Here is a 25,547-nt window from a genome sequence, read left to right on the forward strand (position 1 = left end):
GCTGCTTACAAAACCCCAGCTATACTATTTCTGTCCTAGGATAGCAGCTGGCCCTGCTGGGCTGCAGGGAACAAAGCAGGCTAGCCCCCCGTCCTCCCAGAGCCCACGTTCTCAAGGTCATGGGGGGCTGGCTGGAGAGCGGGAGCTGTGGATGCCAGGAGAGTAGGGGGTGACGGGGGAGGCAGGGAGGTCAGATGGGATCTTCGAATATGGGACTTTGCATGTCCTTCTGAATGAGACACAGGTGTGGGCACCAGAGTGGCATTATCTGACCCATGTTTTGGAAGCCCCGACCTGGCCACTGTTGAAAAAGGCTGAGGAAGGTGAGAATCCCAAGGAAGATGTTTGGAGCTGGCTCTCCATTCAGTCACTGCATCGGCCCTAGAGACAGCCAGCGCCGATAAGGGTAGGACAGCAGCACTGGGTCTCCTGATGGAGTCCTTACCAGACGCAGGGCACCGTAGGCCGTTTGTGTCAAACTAACCAGCACAGACCTCCCTTGACTGACACCGGGGCTGTGTCCAGATGAACCGCCATGGCTAAAAGTAATGTGGACTGGAAAATGCACTGAACACAGCAGCCTCCCAAACACCGAGCTTAGCCCGGCCTGCGATATGCGCGCTCAGAACACTTCATGAGCTGACACCGGGCAAAAGCCTTGGCTACAAAGCTGATTGTATAATAAAGCGGCCACCGTCTGCGGTGAGTGACTGGATGCGGTACTGAGGGTGAGAAACAGAGAGGCCGTGTGGGCGCAGGAGGGCGGTCGGGGCATCGGCTGTCCACCCTTGGGACCGTGCACCTGCCGGGTAGCGAGCTGCCCCCCAGCATCCCGGGAGAGGACTGGTCGCATGTCACTAGCCCGGGAAGAGACGCCATTCAGAATTCCAAGTATGGGAACAGCCACCCTAACAGTCAGCGTGACAAAACAAAGGAACAGCAGAGAAGCAGTTGGGGAGGCCACCAGACCAGTGGGGCTGGCCAGAGAGACGGTGCCACACTGGGAAGGTCGATGGACCATCCGACTCCCGTGACCCCAAGGACCCCCCACATCAAGTCACGGCCCCCCCCGAGGCTGTGGGAGGCAAGACTACCATTTAAATGTAACAAAAGCCCCAAATGTTTTACTTGGCATTAATGAAAGCATAATTCCTATCAGGAGCCCCAAGCTTTACCAGGGAGCAGTTTTTAGGAGAATAAGACACCCTAAGAAGAGAAGCGGTAAGTTTGCCCTTGCTGTTCCGTCCTGAAGACAAGAAGACTGAGAGTGTCTGTCTTCCCTCCTGAAAGACCCAGGGTTTGCCACAAGTCAGGGTGGGTGAGGACCCAGCTCAGCTACCCAGTGTGTCTGGTTTTATCCTTCTGAATTCAAGATGCGTTTACCTCAAATCACCCCCAACCTGCCACGTGAACTACAGAAATGGGTTTTATAACCTTCACTGCCCGCAACATTCACTTGGGGTAAGAAGTGTAATGACTCAGTTGCGTTTGTTCTAGAAAACCATATTTGCTCATCAACTTTTTATGGAACACTGAACCTACGAACTATGATATTTTGTGGGTCTCAGACCCAATTCCCGAGTGGGGGTGGGGTCCCCCCAAAACACCAAGGGAGTTTCAGATACTAGCAAGAATTCAACTCACTCTGGCCCCTCCTACCCAAGACAGCATCACACCCCACAGGTGATGGGTTTGGTTCCCCCACGCTGTCCCCCACACACTGAGGCGCTAGCTGGGAGCCCCAGGCTGGCCTCTCTGCTTCTGATCTGCCACTACCAATGGCAGGTTCCAACACTCTCCTCCCTAGGTTCTTTTCATTCCCTAGAGGGGCTCACAGAACTCAGGGAAACCCATAGTCATGTTTACCAGTAAAGGATACAATAGAGGATGGCACTGTACAGCCAGTTGGGAGAAGAAGGGGGTGTGGCGCTCCCATGCCCCACGACCAGGGTCCACTGTCCCCAATCTCCACGTGCTCACCAACCCAGAAGCTCCGTGATCCCATCCTCTTGGGTTTTTAGGGATGGGGGTGGTTAGAGGTGGGACTAAGAGTTTCAAGCCAAGAATTACAAGGCTGTTTCCCCCGGCAGCCAGCTCCCCCAGCCCTGGGAAGGGGTCTGAAGGTCTCCTTTAACATAACACAACACACCCTCTAGCCCTTAGCTAAGGGTGAGTCCAGGGGTCTGGGGAGCTGGGAGCCATGGACAAAGACTGCACGAATGACCAAAGCTATGTTTCTTCCAAATCCTGATATGGCATGTGACTGTTACCTGATCGGGGTGTAAACAAGTTTCGGAGAAACAGAGGTGACAAGTCCATAACCTCCTGAAGTCAGGCCTGTTTGTTCTTCCCAGGGGAGCACCGCATTTTACAGACCGATGGAGTCTTGGGTTTGCAAAGCCGGGCTGCAGAACGCCTCACCATCAAACCCGCCTCCGGGCTGCAGCCCCTTGGCCCTCCCCTGAGGCCGGGTGGCTGGGGCTCCAGGGAACAGGGCGCTGGGGGCTCGGGTGGGCCGCAGGTGGGCTCAAGGTCAACAGGAACCACGGAAACCCCAACAGCACAGGCAGGAGGCCCTAGGCCCTGGGGACCCAAGGCTGAATACATATCCCCCGTCTGTGCAGAAAGCAGAGCCCCCTTCCCGGGGGCTGGCTGCACACGATTTTCACAGAAGCAGGTACGGGCGGGGGTGGGGAGCCTGCTGCTGGACCAGGACAAGCCCACGGCAGCAGGGTCCCCTGGTGTCCTGGAGAGCTCCCTGACCTCGAACCTCTAGCAAGCCCCGCTCCCAGAACATGACTAGTGTGCCTTGGCCGACATCCTTTCCAGTTAGCCTGAAAACCCCCCTTCGAACTTCCTGGTGTGGTGGGTGAGCCTGGGGGAGTTGTCAACAGGAACGGGGTGCACTGCGATCGGCTCCTCTTCAGACACAAATGCCCTTGTGTGCACAACTGCGGACCCCATGGGGAGCACTGGGAACTCCCACGAGGAGGACTGGGGATCCCCACGAGGAGGACGGGAATCTGAGCTGCAGGGTGATGTCTGCCGGGGGGCGGGGTGGGGGTGAGGAGGTTCCAGGAGCTCCCGCGAGCAGGCTCCCTTGGGTCAGGACAAGAAACACTGCATCCGGGCTGACTGCACTGCCCTCTGGGAGTCAGAGCTCATCCTCAGCAGGAGGCGTCCCACTGTCACCCACGTCACTCTCTGGGCCACCGTGCATGGTTCACCCGCCACCGCTGGCTCAGATGCTGCCTTGCTTCTCACACCCGGAGACAGCCTGTCCCACCTCCACCCCCCCCACCTCTGCCGGCCCTCCCGATGGCCACGCACAGCTGCACTTTGCTCCTCTGTCTGGCTAGTCCAGCCTGAGTAACCGGTCTTCTGGAAGCAAAGCCCGAGCGCCCCAGATGCAGCGGCGGCTGTCTCAGGAATACCTTGTCCCGTGACACCAGCGGGGGTGGGTGCTCCGGTCTCGCGTCTTCTCTCCCACTTGTCCTCGCGCCCGGAGGACCGCTGGCCTTCTCAGTGCTCCTGAAAGGTGTGGGATTAGCGTGGGCCCCTAGGGAAAAGGGAAAGACCAGGTCTGAAGCCTGCAACGTGCAGCCAGGAGAGGGCGGCCGCGGCACGCTGTGAGAAGTCCCACCGGGGTTGACGCCACCTGCTTTCCCATGGGTCACAGAGCCGGGTGCCCGTGGGACCTGCTTCTGAGTGGAAGCCATGTCTGCATTCGGTGCCTTTTCTGTTTCTAACTCACTGATAACAGTATCTCAGATAAGCCAACGCCGGGCACTGTTGGGGAGCTCCCGGGCCAGAGCCCAAGCTCATCTCCTGACCTGGAGGGCCATCCCTCTCTCCTCCAGCACTCAAGCCTTCCCCATCAGAAAGATGGGCACAAAACGGGGAAACCACAGTCCCAAAGACCAGGTGGTGATTTGCAGGGCCAACATGAAGGCCAATAGGACCCGCGAAGTTTAAAAGCCAGGATGCTTCCACACAAGGCCTCTGGATACACGCTGCCCAGCTCCCGGGGCCAGCCAGGCCAGCATCCACCTGCCTCACCTTCTGGACAAGAAGGGACGAGCAGTAGGAAGAAGGCCCCCACCGCAGACAGAACCGCTGAGGTCAAGTCAGCAAGCCAGGGCGTCATACATCACCTACCCGTGCTGCCAGGCTCCCCCAGAAAAGCTGTCGTAACAGTCAGTCAGGAATTTCTGGGTCAGCATCAGTGAGGTGATCTGTCCTGTGGCTCCCTGCCCCCAAAGGAAGATGAGGTGCTCCACCCAGTGAGAACCCCTGCCCTTCCCCTTGGGGACAATGACCTTGCCTGGAACAATCCTTGCTTGTCTTTGCTAGTAATTTCCTTGTCTCACCTTCCTCCCTATGAAAATCTCCCATTTTGCACTGTTCCTGAGAACGTATGTCTACATGCCTATGGGATGCCGCCAGCGCCATGAATTACTTAACAAAGCCAATGAGATCTTCATACTTACGCCGTGGAATTTCTTTTTCAAGTCATCCCTATGCCCAACGCGGGGCTCGAACTCATGACCCTGAGATCAAGAGTCTCACGCTCTACCACCAGTCAGCCAGGCATACCGGAATTTTGATTTCTAACCCAAGAATTGCACATGGGTTTAAATCACAGAAGCGGATGGCGGCTTCAAGGGTGTCTGCGAGGCCATTTTCTCTAGTCCTGCAAAGGTCTGAAAATGTCCACAATTCAAAAGCTACAAGAAGCATTTCCACAGAGCCCTGGCTCCACACACACAGCCTGGGGGCATGAAGCAGAGAGCCGGCCCTGCACATGCAGACATGCAGCCCCCAGAGCAGGTCCCCAGAGCAGGGCCGGAAACGTCAGGTGGAAAGGAGGGGGTGCTCTGGGTTGGCTCCCCTCCCCTCCAATATCCAGGCCCTGGCTTCCATCAGCCGCATCACCACCCCTTGTCACCAGAGCTGGTGTCCCCAGCACCGTCCCCAGCACCGCTCAGGCAGCACCCCCGGCCTTCAACCTTCCAGGCTCCCAGGACAACACGCAGACCGACTGAAACACTGAGTCAACACCACTATTTACTATCAGGACTCCTGTGGGTTCGTATCTCAGGCTAATAAGAGCCGTCCTGTGGCTTCTTTAAAAACGAGCTGAGTAAATAAATAAATAAATAAATAAAAACTGAGTGTCTGAGCTGCCTCCCACAGAGCCAGACACTGCCCTTGGCATGGACTAACATGTGCCCGACACTGTCTGCAGGTGAGCTAGGATAATAAAGTCACCTCTGTTTCTCCGAAACCAAGCGGTTCCCAGAGCCACTGTGGTCAGGTTACGGGAAGGAAAACCCAGCCTCCTCACACGAGCACAAGTGCTCCACACAGGAACGATCATGGGAAAGCATCTTGAAGATACAGGGTCACAAAATGACACAAACACAAATCCGAAGGAGAAATGAGCTCACGAGGGAAATCCACTCCCCACGATTGTCACGTAAGAGTCAGAGGGTTAGTTTCACGCTGGGTTCCGTCCCGATGCCCGAGCCCCGATCCCACCAGCACACACACACTGCACACCTGCCTTGCTGGTATTTTAAAGCTCCTCATGTCTGTCAAGGGCATGGCCCGAGTGCAGAACTCAAATATTCCATCGACCTGAAGTAACACTGGAAATTAAGTTTCAAGCAACCACTTAAGACTTTTATTTTAAAAGATGAATAATGGAAGTGTCGTCTTGTGTTGGTGCGGGGAAACCCAGCACTGTGGCTGTGAAGCATCCCCTGTCCCATCACCTGGGCGCCCCCATCACGTAGCTCCATGGGGGACCCCCCCTAGACTCAATGGTTCTCAAAGTACAGCCCTGGATCAGCAGCCTCCCCTCAGACCTCCAAAGGCAGAATGTCTGAGGCAGGCCCTGTAGCCTGGTTTCAGCAAGCCCCCCTGTGAGTCTGATGCCCCCTGGAGTCTGGAGATCCCAGGAGAGGTGAGTAATGGTCCAGAGAGGGGTTCCGGAGCCCAGATGTCACGGATTGGCAAGCTCAGGGCGAGCAGCTGGTGTCTTCTATTCTCGTTTATTCTGTACTTTCTCACCAGCAACCAGGCTAGGATGGCCTCTCCCTGCAGGTGCGGGCAGGGATGGACCCGGGGCTGTGGGCTTCGCCGGGGCCCCCGCACAGGGAGTCCCAGCGAGCGGCTCTGGTGCCAGCACCCCTTCCCAGGCCCTTACCGACTGGATCTCCATCGGAGGGATGAAGGCCCGCGGGCTCCAAGGCTCTCGGGGGCGTGGCGCAGGGGGAGGACCGGAAGCAGGCAGCCCAGATGTACCTAACAGGGTGGGAGCAGAGGAGAGTGCTGCATGACATAGCAGTCTTCTTCACAGCCAGCCTGTGCCCCCTCTTCCATCCACGTCCGCAGCTTGTGCCTAAACTAAAGAGGGATGCAGTTGGCCGCGCACTGATGGAAAGTTGTTCGTGGTTTTTCAACAGTGTTTTCCAAGTGTGGGGCCTGGCCTCAAACTGTGACTTGAAACAGATTTCTCATCTTGCTTTAAAAGAGCCTCCCTCCCTCCGTCCCTGCTCCCTCCTCCAGCTTCAGCACTGGGGAGCAGAGAACAGAGCAGGGCAGGCCCACAGCCCCCTGCCCACCACACCTCCCCTGTGTCCCCTTCCTTTACCTCTGTGTGGACCAGACCCACCTTGGAACAGAAGGGCCCAGACCAGCGGGGATGAGACCGTGGACTGCATGACAGTGGCCAAACGCACCAGCATGACCCTGCCATGTGATCCCCACGTGGACCAGGTAGGGAGAGCACAGGTATGTTTCCAGATGAGATCAGGGCGACCGCGGGAGACAGGCAGCTGCGCTCAACCGCATCGGTGGTACCTCCAGAGCCAACGATTCACTGCGCCCTCCCACATTCCCCCAAGGACAGAGGGGACACCTGCAGAGCTCCAGACCGCTGGCCAGTGGCCCCGAGTACGGCCCCTAATAAGCCGGTGCACAGACTGGGAGGCCCAGTCTGGGGGGCGGGGATAAGGGAGGCACTGCTTACTCCTCTACATGCTGTGGCTTCTTGGGGCCAGGGACACCTGCGCCTGCGTCCATGGGGCCCCTCACCACCCAGAAAGATCGATGTGCCGTGATCAAATAGTCCTGAACCAAGGTGTGGGGACCGAGGTCTTGACCAGACATGGGGTGCCATTCGGGATGCCACCCAGCACCGCCCCCCCACCCCAGGGCTACGTGCATCTCTGCACTGCAGGTGTGAATTCCGGTCCCCAAGGCTGGGCTCAACTCCCCGTGAGAACATGTGCACACTTTGCAGCGAGCAGTTTCTGACCTCTCTGCGCGCCTGCGAAGCTGGGAGAGTAAATGCTTTCATTTAAGCAGGGACTTCTGAGAAGGGAAGACTGTGTTGACCCCAGCAGCTTCCTGATGCAATGACCAGGCAGCTGCCGCCAGATGGCAGATGAGGACCCTTTATGGTGGGCGGTGGGGGGTGTGGGGAGGCAGCAGTGACCACGGAGTTCTGACAAATGGGGACGTCCCTCAGAGGCTGAGGGCCTCTGAGGGCCTCGGTTCAGCGGCTGAGTGAGGCATCCCCAGGGCCTCCTTCCCACCCCTGACCACACTTGTCTCCCACAGGCCAGGGACATGAGAAAAGGAGAAAGAAAAGAGACCATTTGGAACAGTGCACATCCTACTGCAAACCTGGAGGGACACCTGAGAGGACCAGGGGCAGATCAGACAGGGAAGGCCCTGGGGAACCTCCAGCCCCGCAGGCACCTGCCTCCCACCTGGGGCACTGCCAGGGCCACCTGACCACACCTGACACAGCCGGCCCCTCTGAAGGTAAACTGCACAAAGAAGGGATTGTGCCCTGAGAGTTCAAAGACCTTTTCTAATACAAAATGTACATACAAGAGAGACTCTCCCTGGCCATGGAGGGTGGCTCTGGCCACTTTCCCTGAGGACACGTGTGCGTGAACCTCCCCTTGGTGGGACGGCACCACTCACCCATCCAGGGACAGGCATCTGGGGTGTTGGGGAGTGCAGATGGCGGTGGCCACCTCGAAGGAGCTGGGCAGGGCCAGCTGAGCCCAGGATCCTGCGGGGACTCTGACCCCCCCCCAGCCTGCCTGACCTTTCTCCTTTCCCCCGCCCCAGGGCGAGCATGGGAGAGGCACAGGGCACTGGAGTGACTCAGCCCCCAGGACCTCCTCCTCAGAGGCCAGAGCCTCACAGAAGGCAGTACAGGGGAGGCGGGGGGCACTTCTGCAAATCAGTTCAACGAGGGAGACCTAGACATACCCGAAGCTGTGTCCACCCCCCAACATGATCAGACGCACCAGGGGGGAGAGCAGGGACCCCCCTCCAGGTGAACAGACTGATGGGGCAGGGGAGAGCAGGGACCCCCCTCCAGGTGAACAGACTGACCAGTGGGAGAGCACCCCCAAAGAAGCGCTATTTACAGGCTTTGCCTTTTGTTCTTGTCTGTGTTTGTTCCTTCAGTGGCCTGGCTATAGGTCTGTGCTCTGGTGATGCTCATTGCTAGGGTCCTTCAACAGAACCAACCCCCCCCCACCACCCGGGTAAGAGTCACACATCACAGACTCTTCAGAAGCCATGAAGTCTGGCGCATCTGGATGGTTTCCAGGGAAGGACCTGTGCCCATGACCCCTGTGGCTGCAAGACCACAGTGGGTCCTGTGCAGAACTTGGACTGGGAAGGGTCCGAAGTCACACACGTACACATGCCACGGTTTCACACAAACACTCACAGAACACAAGCACACACAGACACATGAGCAGAGACACACATGCAGGCACACACACAATCACACACTTGCATCTTCAGACACTCACACAGCACATACGACAGATACACAGAAGCCCTCTCTTTTTCTCACACAAACACGCACACACACATGCACATACACACACACACGCAGGGGCAAGCACACACACACACACACACATTAAGCCCAACTCCGTGGAATGTTCCTTTTGAAAGAAAAAGTCCCGAGTACACGCTCTAAAATACAGGTTCTCAAAGTCCCTGCGACCAGCGCCGCTCACCTCTGCGGGTCATCAGAAACACCTTTCGGGGATTCCTGGGCCCTCAGGACTGAGGTCCTTCCTGGTGTCACTGGGTCATGGCCCTGGCCACAGCAGTCAGCTAGCCGGCAACCACCTGTGTTCCCTGGAAGACAGTGCGGGGTGGGGGTTGGCTTATGCTTGTACCCGACACTAGTCACACACGGGGAAGCAGAAACCTTGCCAATAATCTGCTCCCCATCTGAAAAGCTTGATTCCCTACAACTCTCACGGAAAGTTTCTCTTAAGTGCAGGGGTCTCTGCGCATTGGTCTGAAATGGGCCAGCTCTCCAGGGGAAGAGGGCATCTGGCAGCGGAGAGAGTTAGAGAAGCCCCAGCACCCACGATGGACACCACGACAGGGAGAAGGACTGATGGGGGACCGCAGCCCCTCAGTGAGGCCTTGTCCCTGCTCCCACCTGCACGCCACCACTGCACCACCGTTCCCAGGGCTGGCCTGAAGCCTACAGGGATAAAAGTCTCTTTTTTGAGTAGTTGTCAGTTCCCTTAATTCTTCATGTCGACATTCTAATTGAATAGAGATTTTACGAAAGTTGGGTTTTTTTCGTTTTGCCTAGAAATTGAGACCACTTTTCTGCCTCCCCCCAGAAGTGTTTATGGGTGCACAAGGCTCTAGAGAAGACAGCGGTGCCCCGTGGAGGCATGTTTTGTGCAGAAGCTGGTTTCCCAGGTCAGGAGGCTGGAGGGTCCCAGGAGGAAGACCAGGGAGCCTGCCGGTTTCCCAGCAGATTTCTTGGAATCCTGTGATTTCTAGAGTGTTGCTGGGGCCCTGCAGACAAGCAGGTGAGTAAACAGGGCCCAGAGCCCCTGGTGGGCTCAGGCCTGTGCTGTTGGCTCAGCACACTTGCGGGGGGCCTGTGTACCTGCCCCCTTGGACTCCGGGACACCTCTTGGCACCTCCATCCCCCTTGCCTCTTCTCTAAGGGACAAAGGCTTTCACAGGAGCTATGCAAACAAGAAGGATCCCTGTGATTTTAAGATAAATACAGACCCACCACCGAGTTGGCAGAGGCCCCTCTCCAAAGCCCTGCCGCGGCCTCTGCCCTGTTATCACTTTCCCATGGGATCTGAATACCCACTTCAGAGCCACATGCCCCAGGCTGGCATTAGCACCAGCAGTGGGGACGAGGCACTCCAGGCCACGGGGATAACCCAATATGCAGTGACCCTCGGAGAGAAGAAATGTCCCAGTGCCGTCCCACACATTGGCCGCAGCCGCAGCCGCCTGGCGTTCCGAGTTCCATTAAAATAAGTAAGATTTCGTGTGTCCATCACCTTGGCCCCGTTTCAGTATGGGACACAGAATGTTCCAGGTGCCGGGAGCCACTGCGGCAGGCCACCCGGGGAACAGGAAGCTGCAGACATGGACGCGCGGAGGTGAGGTTGGCCCGCTGTGCGGCAGATGGGACAACGTCCCATCCGCTCTCCGGCCAGAAGCTCTGGATGTGATCAGTTAGTGGCTTTCTTTACCAAACGGCCACTGAAACTCTGCACGAGGAGCCGCCAAGACTCCAGAAGTCACCCCCACAAGTCACCTGCTGGTCCAAAAGGCTCCTCCCCACAACTTTCTGCACCAGGACTGAGCCCCTGGGAGAACCTTCCGGAAGGTGAAGCACCTGATACAGCCATCCAACCCTCAGTAGTTTTTGCTAAGTTTAATGAACAAAAGCCACCTATTTAGAGGTTTTTTTAAACCACAAATTCCGTATTTGGGATTTAGTGCCCAGTGCACAAAGGCAGAGTGGCCCCCACACGGTCTGCCAGCATGTCCCTAAAATCACAGTGCCAACCAGCTCTGGGACACTGTTCCTCACGGGTAAAGGCCTTTCTGGGCTCTCCATGCAGATCCAGCTTGGGCTGTGACTGCAGGACTCCATCCCCACCTCAGAATGGACCTAGCTGGGTGCACCTGGCACATTGCTCCCACCTGGAGGTCCACCCCCCCCCGGCCCCCCGCCCGGGGCATGCACGCATTCATTGTCCTCTTTACATGACCCAGGCCTCCCCCATCAGCACACCAGCATCACAGCTGGGGGCGAATTCTGTAATTACACTGCAGCAAAGGTGAGGGGAGCTGCTAAGATGCTGGTAGATGAACTTACCATCCTTTGAGCTGACCCGGGGAAGGGGCTGCAGCACGGAGAGCAGGGGCAGGGCTCGCAGGAGCACCCTCCAGCCCGGGCCCCCGCAGACCGCTCCCATAGGGCCTCCTACTCGAACTAGACAGCAGCAGGTACGCCCAACAATGGGCCCACAGCAGCAGGACAGCCCTCCCCTGTCCCAGCAGCAGAGGGCCTGGCCAATTGGGCTCGTGCTGGCGGGGGAGCTGGGGGCTCACCCGCCCACTCCTCCCGCCCCCCCACCCCGCCTCCACCCTCCCCCAACGAAGCCTCACAGGAGCTGTCACACCTGGCGTAAGTCCTATCTGGTGTGACCCTGCAGAGTGTAAGTCTGGCCAGGGAGGTGCCCATACAAAGTGGGTGACAGTGAGGGTGAGGGGGTGCCCGGCGCTCCCAGCAGAAGTCAGCCTCCTAAAGCTAGGGGCAACTGGCCTGCATATTCACACACTGACTGAATCGGATAGGTAGGCGGCACCTGCCCCTCCAGAATCTCTTCTCCCCATGGGCTTCTAAAGGAAACTACGTATCCAGAAGCCAGGATCTGAACACCCTCGTAAGTGATCCCAAAGGCCTGGGCACTCTGGCCACTTGGGGGGGCTGCCATCCTGCTGGCCTGACCTGGTTGCTAGTTGTTCTCCTTCCTTCCTTCTCCCTCTACTATCCCCCTCCTCCCTCTCTCCCTCCTCTTCTTTTTGCTCTCTTCCCTTCCCACCCCCTCCCTCCCACCTCGTCCTTCTCCTAACGCACTCCTCCCCTCCCTCCTCCCTCCCTCCACTCCCCTCCTCTCCCCTTCCCTCTTCTACCCCCTTCCTCCTCCATTCCCTCCCTCCCTCCTCTTCTTCCTACCCCCTTCCCCTCTCAATCTCTTCTCTCCCCTTCCCTCCTCTTCCCTTCCCACCCCTCCCTCCCTCCTCCTACTTCCCCCTTTCCCCTCTGCCTCCTCCTTCTCCCCCCCTTCCCTTCCCCCCATCCCCTTTTCCCTCTCCTTCTCTGCAAAGTCACAGGGACACTGACAGGACACAGATCATCACAGAAGTCATTACTCAGCACTGAAGACTTCAGTGATCAGTGATTTTTCTCTTACAAAATACATTACGAGCAAGAAGATAACATAACCTGTTTTGCATTTATCTTGTTCCAAGACAGTAATTAAGAAAAGCACAAGACAGTTTGGGGGAATTTCTTGGGGTCCACAATACACATTGTTACATGTGGGCAGGGTAGGGCTGCTGGTGGCACCCAGCCCTGCGTGGGCCTCCCACACTGGTCTCTTTCTTCCTTTGACCTTCTATCTGGAGAAGATTCTCCCTGAAATCTACACCAATCAAAACTATTGATACAGATAACTGATAAATTGTAAAATAGAAATAAGATCATCTTTGGAAACTGCTATATCTGACCACTCAGGTTACATGTGCGTGTGCGCGTGCGCTCCTCAAGGAAGGTTCAGGACACGCCCTCACCCCTGGTCCCTGGTTCCTCTGGGCAGGGGCCCCTCTAGAAGTCCCTGCACAGCTCAGTGGGAACCACCAGTGACTCACCAGGTTACTTCAGACATGTACACTATGAAGGGAGGTCCCTGTGTTGCTAGGGGCAGATGAACCACCAAACACCCCAAAAACACCCTGAGCAGGACCTCTCGATGGGACAAGCCTCACACTCCAGCCCCTGCCCCAAGAACTCAGCTGCCAGGGGGTGAAGGTGAGCAGGGGCAAGGCCCCCCACCTCCTTAGAGGTTTGCCCTGAGGGAGAGAAAGAAGGCAAAGGGACAAAAGCAGGAGGGGTCGCCCTGGCCCCAGTCCTGCTGTCACTCTCCCCTCTCCTCCTGCTCTCTGCAGATGGGACGGCCCCCACCCAGCTAGCCAGACCTGGGGTTTCCCTCCCTAAGGAGGACAGAGGGGCTGCGGTCACCCTCTGCTGGGAGCACATGCCTAGGGTCAGGGCGTGCTGGGGAGTGATGATCAGAGCCTCCTGCGCACCACTGGGCAGACCCACGAGAACCAGTTTGGAAACCAGTCCAGGAGTGGGGGGCACTGGTTTCTCGGCCTGCTCCTCAACTCAGAAAGTGCCTGAGGGCTGCACTTCCTTTAACCCCACAGAGGCAGCCTCTCTGAGACACTACGCCTGGGACAGAGATACAGAACCCAAGTCCCCTGTGCCTCCCAGGGTCTCTGATGGAACTGGAGCTCACTCAGTGGGGTTCAGGGAGGCGGCCCCATCCCCGGCCCCATCCTCATGCTCCCAGGGGTCTTCCCTCTGGTAATTACAGATATGCAAAGCCTGCCCCACACCCCACCACCCGGCTAGCCTGGGCCCCAGTGGCTGTCACACTCTCCTCACCACAGGTTCGGCTACACTGGCTCCGGCTCCTCTGCAGGCCAGGACGCGGTCATTCTGCAAAGCGCTGCTGCCTCGCTGGTGCACGACTCGCACCGCGACCCTCCTGCGATCTCACACGACAAGTGAGAGGTTACTCTTCTACTCAGGAAAGGACACGCGTGAAAACGAAGAGGAAACAGTCTTTGCTGGTGATTATGGACTGCGTTCAGATAATAAATATTATTACTCAGGCCCTTCAAAAATAATTTATTTTTTGTTACAAAACTGATTATAAGAGTTTCAGAAGATACCTCAGTTTACAAAGACCAAAATGAAACATTCATAAATAATCAGGTTTAAGCCCTGCTGCATATTTTTCCAACCTTTTCCTGTCACTCACACATACATACATACATACCTCCACACGTATATGATTATTCTCCAACTGGAATCTGACCAGACACACCCGTAAGTATACATCATAAACCCTGAGTGTCTCTGTAACACTACTTTTACAGCAGAAAATACTGTCACACCACAGAAAATTTAACAAACACCCTAGGAATTCATATTCAGGATTTCAGGATTTTTTAGTACAAGATCACAGGAACAGCTTTGATTATAATTTCTGTAAAAATTCCTATAATCAAAAATATTGGGTTGAAGGGCACGCAAGCCTTTCAGGGCTTCCCAACATAGTCAATAATCGACCGGACCCCAGGGTGTCTGTGGGGTTAATGCCCCCCTCATCTCCGGACAGAGACTGCTCGCCTCCTGGCTCAAGGACGATACCGAGAAGCTAAAAAATGCCAGGGGCTGAGGCTTTCTTTCCGACCCCGCGCTGGACTCCAGAGTCAAGGACACGACTGTGTCTCTTCAAATGCAGCTCTTCCCACTGGACGGGGTATCCACGGATAACACGAGAGCCACTCCGTGCCTCCGCTGCCTGGACAGAGCCACGCTTCCCGCCCAGGGAAATGCAGACTGAGTGGGTCCTCTGCCAGGCCCAGGGGCACCTGCGAGGAGGATGATGAGGCACCGGAGAGTCACAAGCTGGGGGATCAAGGATTCTTAAACATACCTGAGCCCGAGCACCAGGGAAGCCCCACACAGCTGCAGCCAGCAGAACGTGTCCCCGAAGTGCAGGACGCGGGCGAGAGACCTCGGCACTGGGGGTGTCAGTCTGGAAACACGCTGCCTGTTCAAACCATACGCACGTTCCTCATGTTCCTCCGCTGAGTCGGCAGAACTCCCCGTGGCGCACTGCTCAGTAAAGCAGCCCGGTGGGTCCCTAAGCCGACGGGAGCCATCCTTGGCCAAGGCTCCGAGAGGCTGAGGCCCAGCCAGTGCGAAGCAGGGAGTGCTGCCAAGAAGCAGGAAGAGCGCCTAGGGACAGCCTAGCCCCCCTAGGGACAGCCTGCAGGGCCACACGCACAGACTCGGGCCATCGCTAAAACCATCACAATCCGGGAGCGCTTAAACCAACGCTGTAGAAACCCCCGAGGGCAGTTACACATGGTTGCAGCACACTGTAGAAACTGCACGTGAAGCCGCTTTACCACAGGAGCTACCCGAACATCCTCTTCCCAGACGAAGGAAGCCACGGGTGGACCCCAACTGCCATGCAGGACTCAGGCTCTGGCTGCGCGGTGGCGCCCTGAGTAGAGGGTTACTGACCCCAAGTCAGATGCGCAGGTCCTAGTCCCACCCCACCCCCAGCCGTGTGACCACGGGCAGGCCACACAATCCACTCTGTGTCTGGGCAGCTCTGACATGGACGGGCCCTGCCCGTGACAACAGACGCCCAAGGGCGGGATGCCTGCAGAGGTGCGCTCCACGCCAGGGCAGAGACCCGAGGCACGCTGCGCCCGACAGGCGAGGAGATGCGCCGTCTTACCACTAACTTATCCTAGGACCTGTATTTTTTTACTTCATTACATGTTAAACATCATTTAAATATTCAGAAAAAAACAATTTCCTCATCTAGTAACTGATTATGCCCTTTCTTTAACAAGAACAAAAAAAGTTTTATCAACTATTTTCAGACATTGCTTTGTTGAACATCAGGAATTTCTAAGTTTTACCGCTGGCCAGAGCTGAAGAGAGGAGAGAGGCTTGAAAAGCAAAATGAGGAGCTGGCTTTAAAGCGTTACGTGACCAAGTATTAGGCACCACGTGAACTCCCACTGATAATATTAGCATCCAGAGAGGCTCTCAAATACTGGCTTTCACCCCAGACTCAGAAAAGGCCGCAGGAGAGTTTTTCACTTGTGCAGATGTCCCCCTTCCTCCTCTACCCCAGGCCATGGCCTCACTGCTCGGCTGTCGCGGGAGTTAAGACACTGCTCACATCCCGTCCACAGGGCAGAGGGAACTCCCCCACCATGGGATGCGATGGGGCAGGCCCTGGCAGATGAGAAAGCAGACCCTGCCGGGCCCAGGCCGGCTCGCCTGTGTAGAGACAACCAGACAAGGTCTCAGTCCTGAACACAGGCCCCCGGAGCTCCTCTTTGTCCAAATACCCGTGTGCTTTCCAGACGGCCAAGCGCTGCACATGAAGATGGGATGGGGAGGACTGTCATCGAGGATCCCCGTGGGCCTCAGGGACCCTGGAGGACCAGCAGCTGAGCCCAGGGACTTGGCCTTCATGGGCGTGGACCCCAGGCTCCACAAGCTGCAGCCAGACACCCCGCGACACCCCTGTTGCCCTGTGTGACCTCTGCGTGCCCCAGTTATCAGGCTCCAAGGAGCAGAGTCAGAGCTGGGCAGCATCTGGGAGCCCCACATACCTGAAGTTTGGATAAGCACGTGCTTTTGTTCCCATATCCCATGTCTTAACGACAAAACAGACACGAGATCAAAACGTCACATAAAGAAGTATGTTTATCCAGCTGTCTTCCATGAACTCAGTTTTTAGCTAGACTATCACGGTGGGGCAGAGTAAAGCACAGACACGCGTGGCCGGAGGTGGGCTACGAGAAGGCCGGGATGAAGTACTGCAGGGACACATCTTCATGGAGCAAATCAAAATGGACGAGCTTGTTGCTGACAATGTCTGCGGAGAGAGGAAACCTGTCACCACAAAGACCCTGCCCAGCGAGCCACTATGTCTTCTCTTGGAGCCTGGCCTCCTTATGCTCCATCCCCCACTGTGGGACCGGCCCACAGGACTGTGGCAAAGAGCCCCCGTTGACCAAAATCATGGTTCTTCCAGGAAAATGCATGACCTAAGTGCATGAAGGCCCACTGCTGCGGCCCACCTCCCCCCAGGGACAGGCTATGGTGCGCGCAGGGACAGGCTGTGGTGCGCGCCAGGGCGCAGGAGGGCCGCACATTGCACCGAGGCCCAGGTTGGGCACCGCACGGAGTGGAGGGCAAACTCTATGGGAGGCCTGCTCGGTTCAGCAGCAGTGAGGCGCAGGACAACAGCAATGGCCAGGGCCCATGGGTAAAGAGGTGGGAGCAGTGCAGGGGAGCCAAGGGCAGGTCACTTGCTCTCCAGACCTCTGAGGCCAGCAGCAGAGACCACGTGGAGCCCATCAGGGTGGCTCTGGCCAAGTGCCAGGCTGAAGAGGGACTGGTCCCAGGGGACAGGGGTGGGGAAGGGGCACAGCACCAGCAAAAATACCCTACAGGAGAGGTGGCGGGTGGAGACAGAGGGCATGAGGCAGAGTGCGCCAGGGCGGGGGGGAGGTAGCATGGGGCAGTAGATTGGACACTTGGAGGACACCACCCCAGAGGCAAAAATTACAGGCAGAAGAGCTGGTTTGAAGCATGAAGGAGAGGGTAGGAGAAATCCACATTTTGTCACAATCTCCTGGTCCATCTCTGACACTCCTGGGGACCCCAAAGTCCCGTTTCCGAGGGCACCAGCAGCTCAGCTGGCTGCCTGGCCCAGAACCAACGTGGCCCAAGAGGGCGCACTCAAGGGCAATGCCACCCCACTGCTGGGCTTCCGCTCTGCACCTGGCACAGCTGGGTTACACTGGAGCCACCTGCAGGCTTGCCAGGACCACAGCAGCACAGCCAGCAGCCTGTCCGGGTTCGTCAGCACATGGGAGGCCGTCTTAAGCCCACACAGACCCCATGCTAAGGCACATCTCCCACAGTCCTCAGACCCAGGAACACACAACAGGCCACCCCAGGGGTTCTCAGGATGCAGCGCACAGGGACACTGGCACCTGCCCCAGGACCCAGCCATTCTATAGTCTCCGTCCCTAACCCGGGCCCTCTGTCCTCTGCACACCACCTCCTGTGCCCCATCACCCCATCTAGTGCCTTCCACATGTGCTAACTGCCCTGTCGTGATCTGCTTCGCTGCATGTCTCTCCTTCTGGAGGGCTGTCGTCCTTGGCACAGGCCCCCAGAGTTCTCTATTCCTCATCTAGAGCACTGGCAATGTGCCAGCTGCCAGGTTCATTCCTGGACCGTCCTCAGCTCCGCCCCCGGGGCTCAACTCTTCCACAAGAGGTGGTGCTCCCTCTCCACTGCCGTGTCAGCACAGTGGCAAGGAGACAGAAAAGTCCTTGAAAAATTCGGGGTGGGTAAGCCCTTCGTCATGTGCAGCCAGTAACTGATGGGAGCTGAGAGGCAGGTGCACAGAACAAGGCAGGGCTGACCCCGACCAAGGTACCACTGTGGAAAACCGGGAGTTAAGAGGAAGCCAGATGCCCAGATACGGGACGACTACAGGAACAAGAGCAGAGGACCTTCAGCCCAAGCCCAGTTTATGGGGTTAGAGTATCCTCGCATCAGGTCAGACGAACATGGCAAGACGGGACGATCAGCACCCATCCTCTGGAAGCTTCTCCCCAGGACACAAGCGAGCCTACGTGACGGCCAGGTGAGGTGGCCACAGCCCCTGCCAAGCCAGCACGGCTGAGTACAGGAAAACCCAAGCCCCCACCCACCCTAGAGCACGGGGCCCCTGTGGCTGTGCTGTGTCTGCGCTCCACGGCTGCGCACCACCGCGAGCCGGCCTCTGGTTACAGGATCGGAGACGCGCACGAGGCCCCCGCACACTCACTGCACACGGCCCGCGTGGGGTTCACTTGCTGCCCAGCGAGGAACTGCAGGAGCTTCCGGATGTCTATGTGCACCTCAGCCATCTGCTCTGGGTCTCGATCCTGGGAGGCGTCCTCAGAGGCTGCAAAGACAGGAACAGCTCGTGATGAAACAGGGAAGCTAGGCCAGCGTGATGACAGCTGAAATCAATGATTTACGGTCACACTGGCTGGCGCAGCCAGGAGACGCCATCGAGGTGCACACGCTGTAGCCGGCTGAGCGAGCAGGTGCCAAGCACTTCTCTCAATACTGCAAACTCCCAGCGAATCTTCCTTTATGGTGACCTGAGATACGACCCGCTCTCCCCATTCTGGTCCAAGGAAACGATCCCTATTAGTCCCCAGACATGTAGTGAGGAGCAGACCACACAGAGCTTGCGCAAGACCGCCCCTTCCAAAGGGGAATGAAAAGAAAGAAAAGGTCCTTTCGACTCTGAGCAAGCATCAGAGACAAGATCCTTACCAGAATTTACTAAAATAAAGAGCACAGTATCACCGAAGGCAGGCACTTCACAGAACAGCTAGCAAAGCCTCGGTTGTGTGGACTGCACCTGGCTGGAGTGGGATATGCTTCTCTACAAGGTAAAAGCCTTTCTGGCCACACTGACGGGACTTCCATACGCCAGCTGGAAACTTGCACATTTTACTATAAAGGCGACGGGCCTCTCAGGTGGGAAAGAACATGTGTGGGGGCGCCTGGGTGGCTCAGTTGGTTAAGCCCCTGACTTCAGCTCCGGTCATGATCACAGGGTCCTGGGTTCGAGCCCTCCATTGTTAGGCTCTGCACTTAGCGGGGAGTCTGCTTCTCCCACTCCCTCTGCCCTTCCCCTGACTCTATAATATATAAATGAAATATGGGGGGGGGGGGAAGAACATGTGTGGGACTAATCCAGCTTCCACGTCATCTGTGGAGTTCCCCGGGCCCTGCCTGCTGCCTACCCCAGCACTTAGCACCCACTAAGTGCATGGTCCATGGCCACGAGCTCTGTGGGCACCACTCCGGTCCCCCCGCTCCCCCATCCAGTCAGTTACCCTGTCATTCACCGCTACTAAACTGGTCCCATGGTCTTTGCTGCTGTGTAAGGAATGAAAAATCTGGTCAGGCGAGGAAAGCTGCCATCTGCTAGTCTAATTTCATAAATACGAGGGACTAAAGTGGGAGGAAACAAAACCTTGTCTACCTTGTGACGCCATTCCAGGTGAGAAATGGGCAGAAACAGGTCACCAGGGGCCCTCAGGGGACCAGTGGGGCAGGCGCCACTCCTTAGGCCGGGGAGGCCAACCTTCCCTGCTTGGACCTCAGCTGCCTGTTCCCTCCCCAAGTGTGAAACTGAGATCTCTCCCGTGTTCCAGGTAGAGATCTCAGCAAGATGTGACACCTCCAACAATGTATTACATACAGAACGCAAAGCACTGGAACACTTACCCAGTGGAGGGTTCCCCAGGTCTTTAAAGTGAGTCGTAACACACACGAGTTCTGTTTCTATTTTCAAGTTCAAGTCTCCACTTAGGTTTGCTTCGATAATCTGCAAATTGAGTATTTTATAGTCTTAAGAAAAGGAAAGCAAAAGCGGGGGCGGACATCAGCTTCTGCCAAACCAGGTGACAAGGTAGCCCCACAGCCCCAGACCACTCCCGACGGCAGCGAGACCCACCCAGCATCCCCGACAGGGGGTACTTGGAAACCCCCAGAGAAGAGGCCCCTCAGAGTGAAGACCCCACTCCAGCGTGACTATCTCTTACAGGTCTAAGACCTTAGCTCTACCCATGGTTTCCTTAGCGATCATCACCGATCACTTCTAAAGACTGACCCAGAGTGCTGGACAACCAACAGGAAGTGCCTCCCCACGCCCAGAGCACAGCAAGCTCTGGTGAAGGCGCTCGCCACCCTGCCCGCTTCCAGTGACACCTGGCACAGGCTGCACGTGCTACCCAGTGTAGCTGGGAGGGGCCCCAGGTTTGTGTGGCCAAGGACTCCCCTTCTGCCACCATGTCACGATAGTCGCTACTGCATTAACCAAGAAGCTCATGTGTACAGGTATGCAAAGGTGCTAGGCTAAAAGGTGAGGCAGAGTAGGACACAGCTCCCACCACCACCACTGACGAGGCACCTGGACATGCAGCCGGACTGGATCCCAGACCCAGCCCACGACTCTGGAACCAGAACCCCAGCTGGCCTCACAAGACCCCGGGGCTGGAGCCGGAGGGGAGCCACAGGAAACCTGGTGTGGACTCCTGGCTGTCGGCGTCGGTCTCCCGTGCTCCTGCATAGGTCCCCCCCCCCCCCACCGTACTGCTGCATCCCTCCCTGCAGGAGGTGGGGGAAGGGCGGGGGTCTGAGCAAGGGTGTCCGAGCAACTCCAGGGTAACCCCCCTTCTTTCCGCTCTCTTTCCTACAACCCTCAGAGGCAGAACTCTGGTCACCAAGCCACGCTCCCTGTGCACCTGGCCCCTCCGGAAGCTTTCCACCAAGTACTCTAGACCCTAGCATCTATGCCATGACATCTCTCTATACACATTCCAGAGGAGAGAAAAACACCCTGATGACTCTGTCTAGGCCACTTTGCTGAGTCATTTCCACTGGACCGCAAGAACAAACAAGCAGAGCCTGGGATTAATTTGCCCTGCCTACCCACACCCCCGCCCCGGCGCTGCTCTGAGCGTCTCCGAGGTACCGGAGTAGGCCCAGAGGGAGCTCCCAGCATGACGACTGGATCAACAGGAGAGCAGCCACTGGAGATCACGATGTTCTGGGGCAGCCTTGTCCCAGGCTAAGCGGACAGGACACTCAACCCCCAGCCAACTCCAGTGATTCACTCAAGAGATACTGTTAGATGAAATACGGAATGTGCTCTCCGAGACATAAGGAAACAAGGCCTGACCCTTGAACACACTCTTAATAAGCCACAGAGATAAATGCGAGGGGTGAGGGCAAACACGAAACTCCCCGTTCCGGGGAGGCAGAGGAGAAGCACCGAGAACAGGGCTTCCACAGGCGGCCGTGGATTGGTGAACTCTCCACAAAGGCCGGGTCCCCAGGCCCCCCGGGACACCGCGGTGGTGAGCATGAAGGCACCCATGCCTCTACCCGGCCGGGCCTCCTCCCAGGGCCCAGGACCCGAATCGAACAGTCCTGAAAGTCGCAGACTATTGCTCTCCGAAGAAGTGATCACTTACAAGGTGATTGCTGAGGTTCCTCATTTTTTCCACGATGCTCTTCATGGTCTTCAAGACCGGAAGATAAATGCTGACCTACAAAACCAACGACACACGTCGGGAGGACTGAAAACACGAGCACAGCCAAGTGCTGACAGGCTCGCCACCTGGGCTCGGACTGTATGTCGGCTGAACAGTTCTGAAAGCCTGTCGTAAAGTTGTCTCAATAAGCTCCTCTCAAAATATGAAAAGAAAACAACTTTATAACCTGCCAGCCTCCGGTTACTGGGGCGACTTGTCCCCATGGACACCCAGGGGTGGCACTCAGCACCCCGTGGCCCATCTTCTGTGGGCCCAGAGCCACGTGCTGGGCCTCCTCCCACCCTGGCAGGCGCCGCAAGCCAGTCCGGCTCCGGAGCTTGAATCCTAACGATGCCCGAGATGGCGCTGTCAGCACAGGTGCCCTTGGCAGGAGTCAATAAGGTCTCTCCAATCTCCCTGCAGCGTGTCTTCCAGAACGTGAGAGAGAGAGGCAGGGCACCCTTTGGGATGGGCGATCCTCTCAGGGGCTCTGGGACTCCTGCCAGCAGGACTGGAGGAGCCCCCCTCTTGGCTCTTGCCCGTGTTCCGGGCACCACTCCTGCCCCCCAAGTGCTAAGTTAGGTTAGTTAATCAAGCACAATGATCCAAGCACTTTGCTCTCCCGTGTGCGGAGTGTAGCTTTTCTACTACACGCAGCGCTGTTTTAAGATGTTTTACATAATCAACGAAAGGCAAATACTGCAAGCTTCTTCCTTCCTTCTTCTTTCTTTAAAAACAACTAGCATTTCCTCTCAGTTTCTAAACGATTTCTAAATGAGGTATGCCGCGAGCCCAGAACTGACAGCAGGGAATTCTCATCACTCCACACAACACGTCATGAGCAGAAGACGACGGGCATCACTCACGTCGGAGTCCGGGACTGTAGGTTCTTGCAAATCCTTCCACAATTTTCTAGGAATAACCTTAACGGGGATGTCGTGTGTCACAATGCGGCTACTGCTCGACACAGATAACTGCCAAGAGAAAAATTAGAACATATTTTCAGTGTTGATGTTAAAAAAGCAAACAGAGTCGCCGAAGGACAAACAGAAACTGATACCAAATCTATCTGGAATGTTCTGTGTGTTCATGGAAGCCCATTCACCAAGCACTTATGGCGGGCCTGTTCTGCTCGAGTCCCGTAAGGAGTTGGAAGTGTGGTGAATAAGACATGTCCCTGCTCTCCAGGGCCCACATGGTTCAATAAGCAAGAAACCAACACACAGGGGCATCTGCCTTCAGCTCAGGTCAGGATCTCAGGGTCCTGTTATCGACCTGCTTGGCAAGAAGCCTGCTTCTCCCTCTCCCTCTGCTGCTCCCCATGCTTGGGCACACGTTCTCTCTCTCTCTCCCAAATAAATAATCTTTTTAAAAAGTGGGGGAAGGCTCCAGTGTGAGGGCAGGTAGGGAGAAGAGGCACCAGGGTGCAGGTTTCAGGGAGCCGGAAGGGGAGACATTCCAAGCAGGATCCCTAGGGTCTCCAAAGTCTGGGAGCTGGGCAAGAAGGGGACACTGTGGGAACCATTTGGATGGTGGCAGTTGGTGATATGGCTCCAAGACAGGTGTGGCCAGAAGTGCAGGGCTCTGGCCATCATGGTAAGACATATGAATGCCATCCTGTGAGCCAGGAGAGCCCGTGGGGTGTGTGTCTCAAGGAAAGCTGGGCAATAGAGCCTTCTGGAAGCAGCACGAAAAATGTGTGCATTCTGGGAGAATCAGAGGTCACGGGAAAGTGTCACAGAGGAGGGGGGGAACCCTTCCACGGCGGAACTGGACGGAAAGCGTGATTCCATGTGGGGGTATGCAGATAGGAAAGGACACGGGAGTGCTCTGGCCCGGGAAAAGGCAGGGCCCTGGCCGAATGCAGTGTGAGCACAGTAGCACTGAGGCGCGAGAAGGCCTGACTAACAGAAAGCAGGCATTTGTAGGCACGTCCCTCCTTTTTATAAAACCAACCGGCCTTCTCCAGGTCGCTGGAAAGCCTATATTTGCAGGCACTGGCCTCGCTCCCCAGAAGCGTCTGGAATGCCCGCTCCTGCTCACCAGCTCTATGGACACGGTGAGGCAGGGGAAGTGTTTGTTCGTCAGCTTGACCTTCAGGGCTCTGGCATTCTGGGCTGTCTTCAACGCCCGAGATAGATTTTCTGAGATCAGCTCTAGGTAGATGGCGTTGTTTTCTGCAGAGACACCCTCCATCTGGAATTCACTGAAGAAGTTCTCCTGTGGGAAGGAAGACAGGGGGCCAGTGCGGCCTCTGGAGACCTCGGGGTGCGGCTCCGGCCTCAGGCTGCCCGCGGGCGCACCTGCTCCAGCTCACACCACATGCTCACGCCCCCGCCAGCCACTTTGTCGGAGAGGATGAAGTTCATCGTCTGCGGACTGATGCGCAGCGTGCAGATCTTGGCGAGCTTGGCTACCATGGCACTGACCCCTGCGGGGGAGCAAAGCTGGGAATCAGCGGGAGGCACACGGAGGGTAGGAGCATAACCTGGCTGGGCCCTCGCTGCAACCTGAGGACGCTGCCCGCGGGGAAGAGGCCCTGTCTGTCCCCTCCCCGCAGGAAAGCACTCTGACCTCCTGAGGCCCCACCAGGTGTGGCAGGATGAGGAGAGCCAGCTGGGGGGCTACTGGCCCCTAGCTGGGGGGTCCCCCACTCATCCTGCACCGAGGCCCGCAGGGGGCTACAGCCCCGAGGCCAGTGCAAGGCTCAGCACACACATGGCGCAGGGACCCCTGCAGCCCCGCTTCCAAGGCAGGTGTGCGCAGGCAGAAGCCACCTGGTCCCAGTTAAGTGGGGGACATCAGCCTGGGTACCTCGGCACCCGCTCTGCCGCCTGCCAGTGCCCACCCCTGACCACCCCTGCCACCCTGGGGAGGCCCCGTGCACCTCCGCGCCCTATCCTGAGCCGCAGCAACGCCCTCTGGTCCCCCACCCCCATGCCCACCTCCGCGCCCCCTGACCCTCCCGGGCCCCATTTCCGGCGCCCCAGGCCCGCGCCCCCCGACCCTCCCGCGCCCCTATCCTCCATCCTCGCCCCGCCGGCGGCCGCACACGCCCCCACGGGGGCCCGGCCGCGCGCGCTGCTTCTTCCGGCCCGCCCGCCCCTCTCCCCTCTCCCGCCCCCGCGGCCGGCGCGGCCCCCGCTCACGCGTGAAGTGGTTCAGACACGCCGCGTCCACGATCTTGGCCCGAAACTTCATGGCCGGACGCGGGCCCGCGCGGGGCGTCCGTGGCGGTGACTCGGGTCCCCTTCTCAGCTTCCCGCCGGAAACGCCGCCGCGCGCGCATTGGTTCCGCCGCCCGGCCCGCCCCGGCGGAGGCGGGGCCCCATGGTCACGCCCCCGGGGAGGCGTGGCCTGGGACCAGGAGTCCGGAGAGGGCTTCCGGGGTCACCCTCGACGCAGGTTACCGGGGAGGCGAGTCCGGGTCACAGTTGGGGGTCGCACCCCGGGGAAGGCGAGGTCCGGGGCCACGTCCTCGGGTGCGGTCGGGCTCCAGGTCGCATCCCGAGGCGTCGGGGCCGGGGCCGTGACCGCGGGAGGGGGCGTACGCGGGTCCCGTTCCGGTCCCCTCTGTGGGGACCTGGGGTCTCCGGTCCTCTCCCGGCGCGCTGGCGTCGGACATGCCCGGGGCGGCCTCTGCTCGTGGTGACGTGCGGGCCGGCCCCCGGGAGCGGGCGCTGCCTCCGCGGTTCGCGGTCGGGGAG

At 57.6% G+C, this 25,547-nt stretch overlaps 2 protein-coding genes and 1 long non-coding RNA gene across 18 annotated transcripts in view; 1 reads left to right on the top strand and 2 right to left on the bottom strand.

Moving 5' to 3' along the window:
- Nucleotides 1–9,132, bottom strand: part of PKD1L1 (polycystin 1 like 1, transient receptor potential channel interacting) — a 104,370-nt gene extending 95,238 nt beyond the window's left edge. For 15 of the 16 annotated variants that reach the window (XR_014301080.1, XR_014301081.1, XM_082692730.1 and 12 more), the window contains exons 1-2: nt 6,212–6,379; nt 3,435–3,559 (exon numbers count right to left, since the gene is read on the bottom strand). Coding sequence is in view for 13 of the 16 variants with exons in the window: in XM_082692730.1 (XP_082548856.1) it covers nt 3,435–3,559; nt 6,212–6,347 (261 nt within the window). In the remaining 3 variants the exon portion in view is untranslated. Of the gene's footprint in view, nt 1–3,434; nt 3,560–6,211; nt 6,380–9,062 lie in introns of those variants that run through there. The other variant, XM_082692724.1, reaches the window with a different exon arrangement.
- LOC309845168 lies at nt 965–15,386 on the top strand. The gene is made up of 6 exons (XR_014301086.1): nt 965–1,221; nt 6,674–6,783; nt 7,630–7,836; nt 9,335–9,475; nt 9,659–9,884; nt 13,567–15,386. It is a non-coding gene; the product is annotated as an uncharacterized lncRNA (long non-coding RNA).
- On the bottom strand, nt 13,792–25,135 carry HUS1 (HUS1 checkpoint clamp component). Its single transcript, XM_082692759.1, has 8 exons — nt 24,990–25,135; nt 24,144–24,271; nt 23,884–24,060; nt 22,707–22,814; nt 21,781–21,855; nt 20,030–20,129; nt 18,567–18,686; nt 13,792–16,595 (listed from the first exon to the last, which is right to left on the bottom strand). The coding sequence occupies exons 1-8, from the start codon at nt 25,039–25,041 to the stop codon at nt 16,513–16,515; spliced, it is 843 nt and encodes a 280-aa protein (XP_082548885.1). The 5' UTR covers nt 25,042–25,135; the 3' UTR covers nt 13,792–16,512.
- Nucleotides 25,136–25,547: the final 412 nt, after the last annotated feature.

This window comes from Mustela nivalis (genome assembly GCF_964662115.1).
Source record: "Mustela nivalis genome assembly, chromosome: 12".
Lineage (NCBI taxonomy): Eukaryota > Metazoa > Chordata > Mammalia > Carnivora > Mustelidae > Mustela > Mustela nivalis.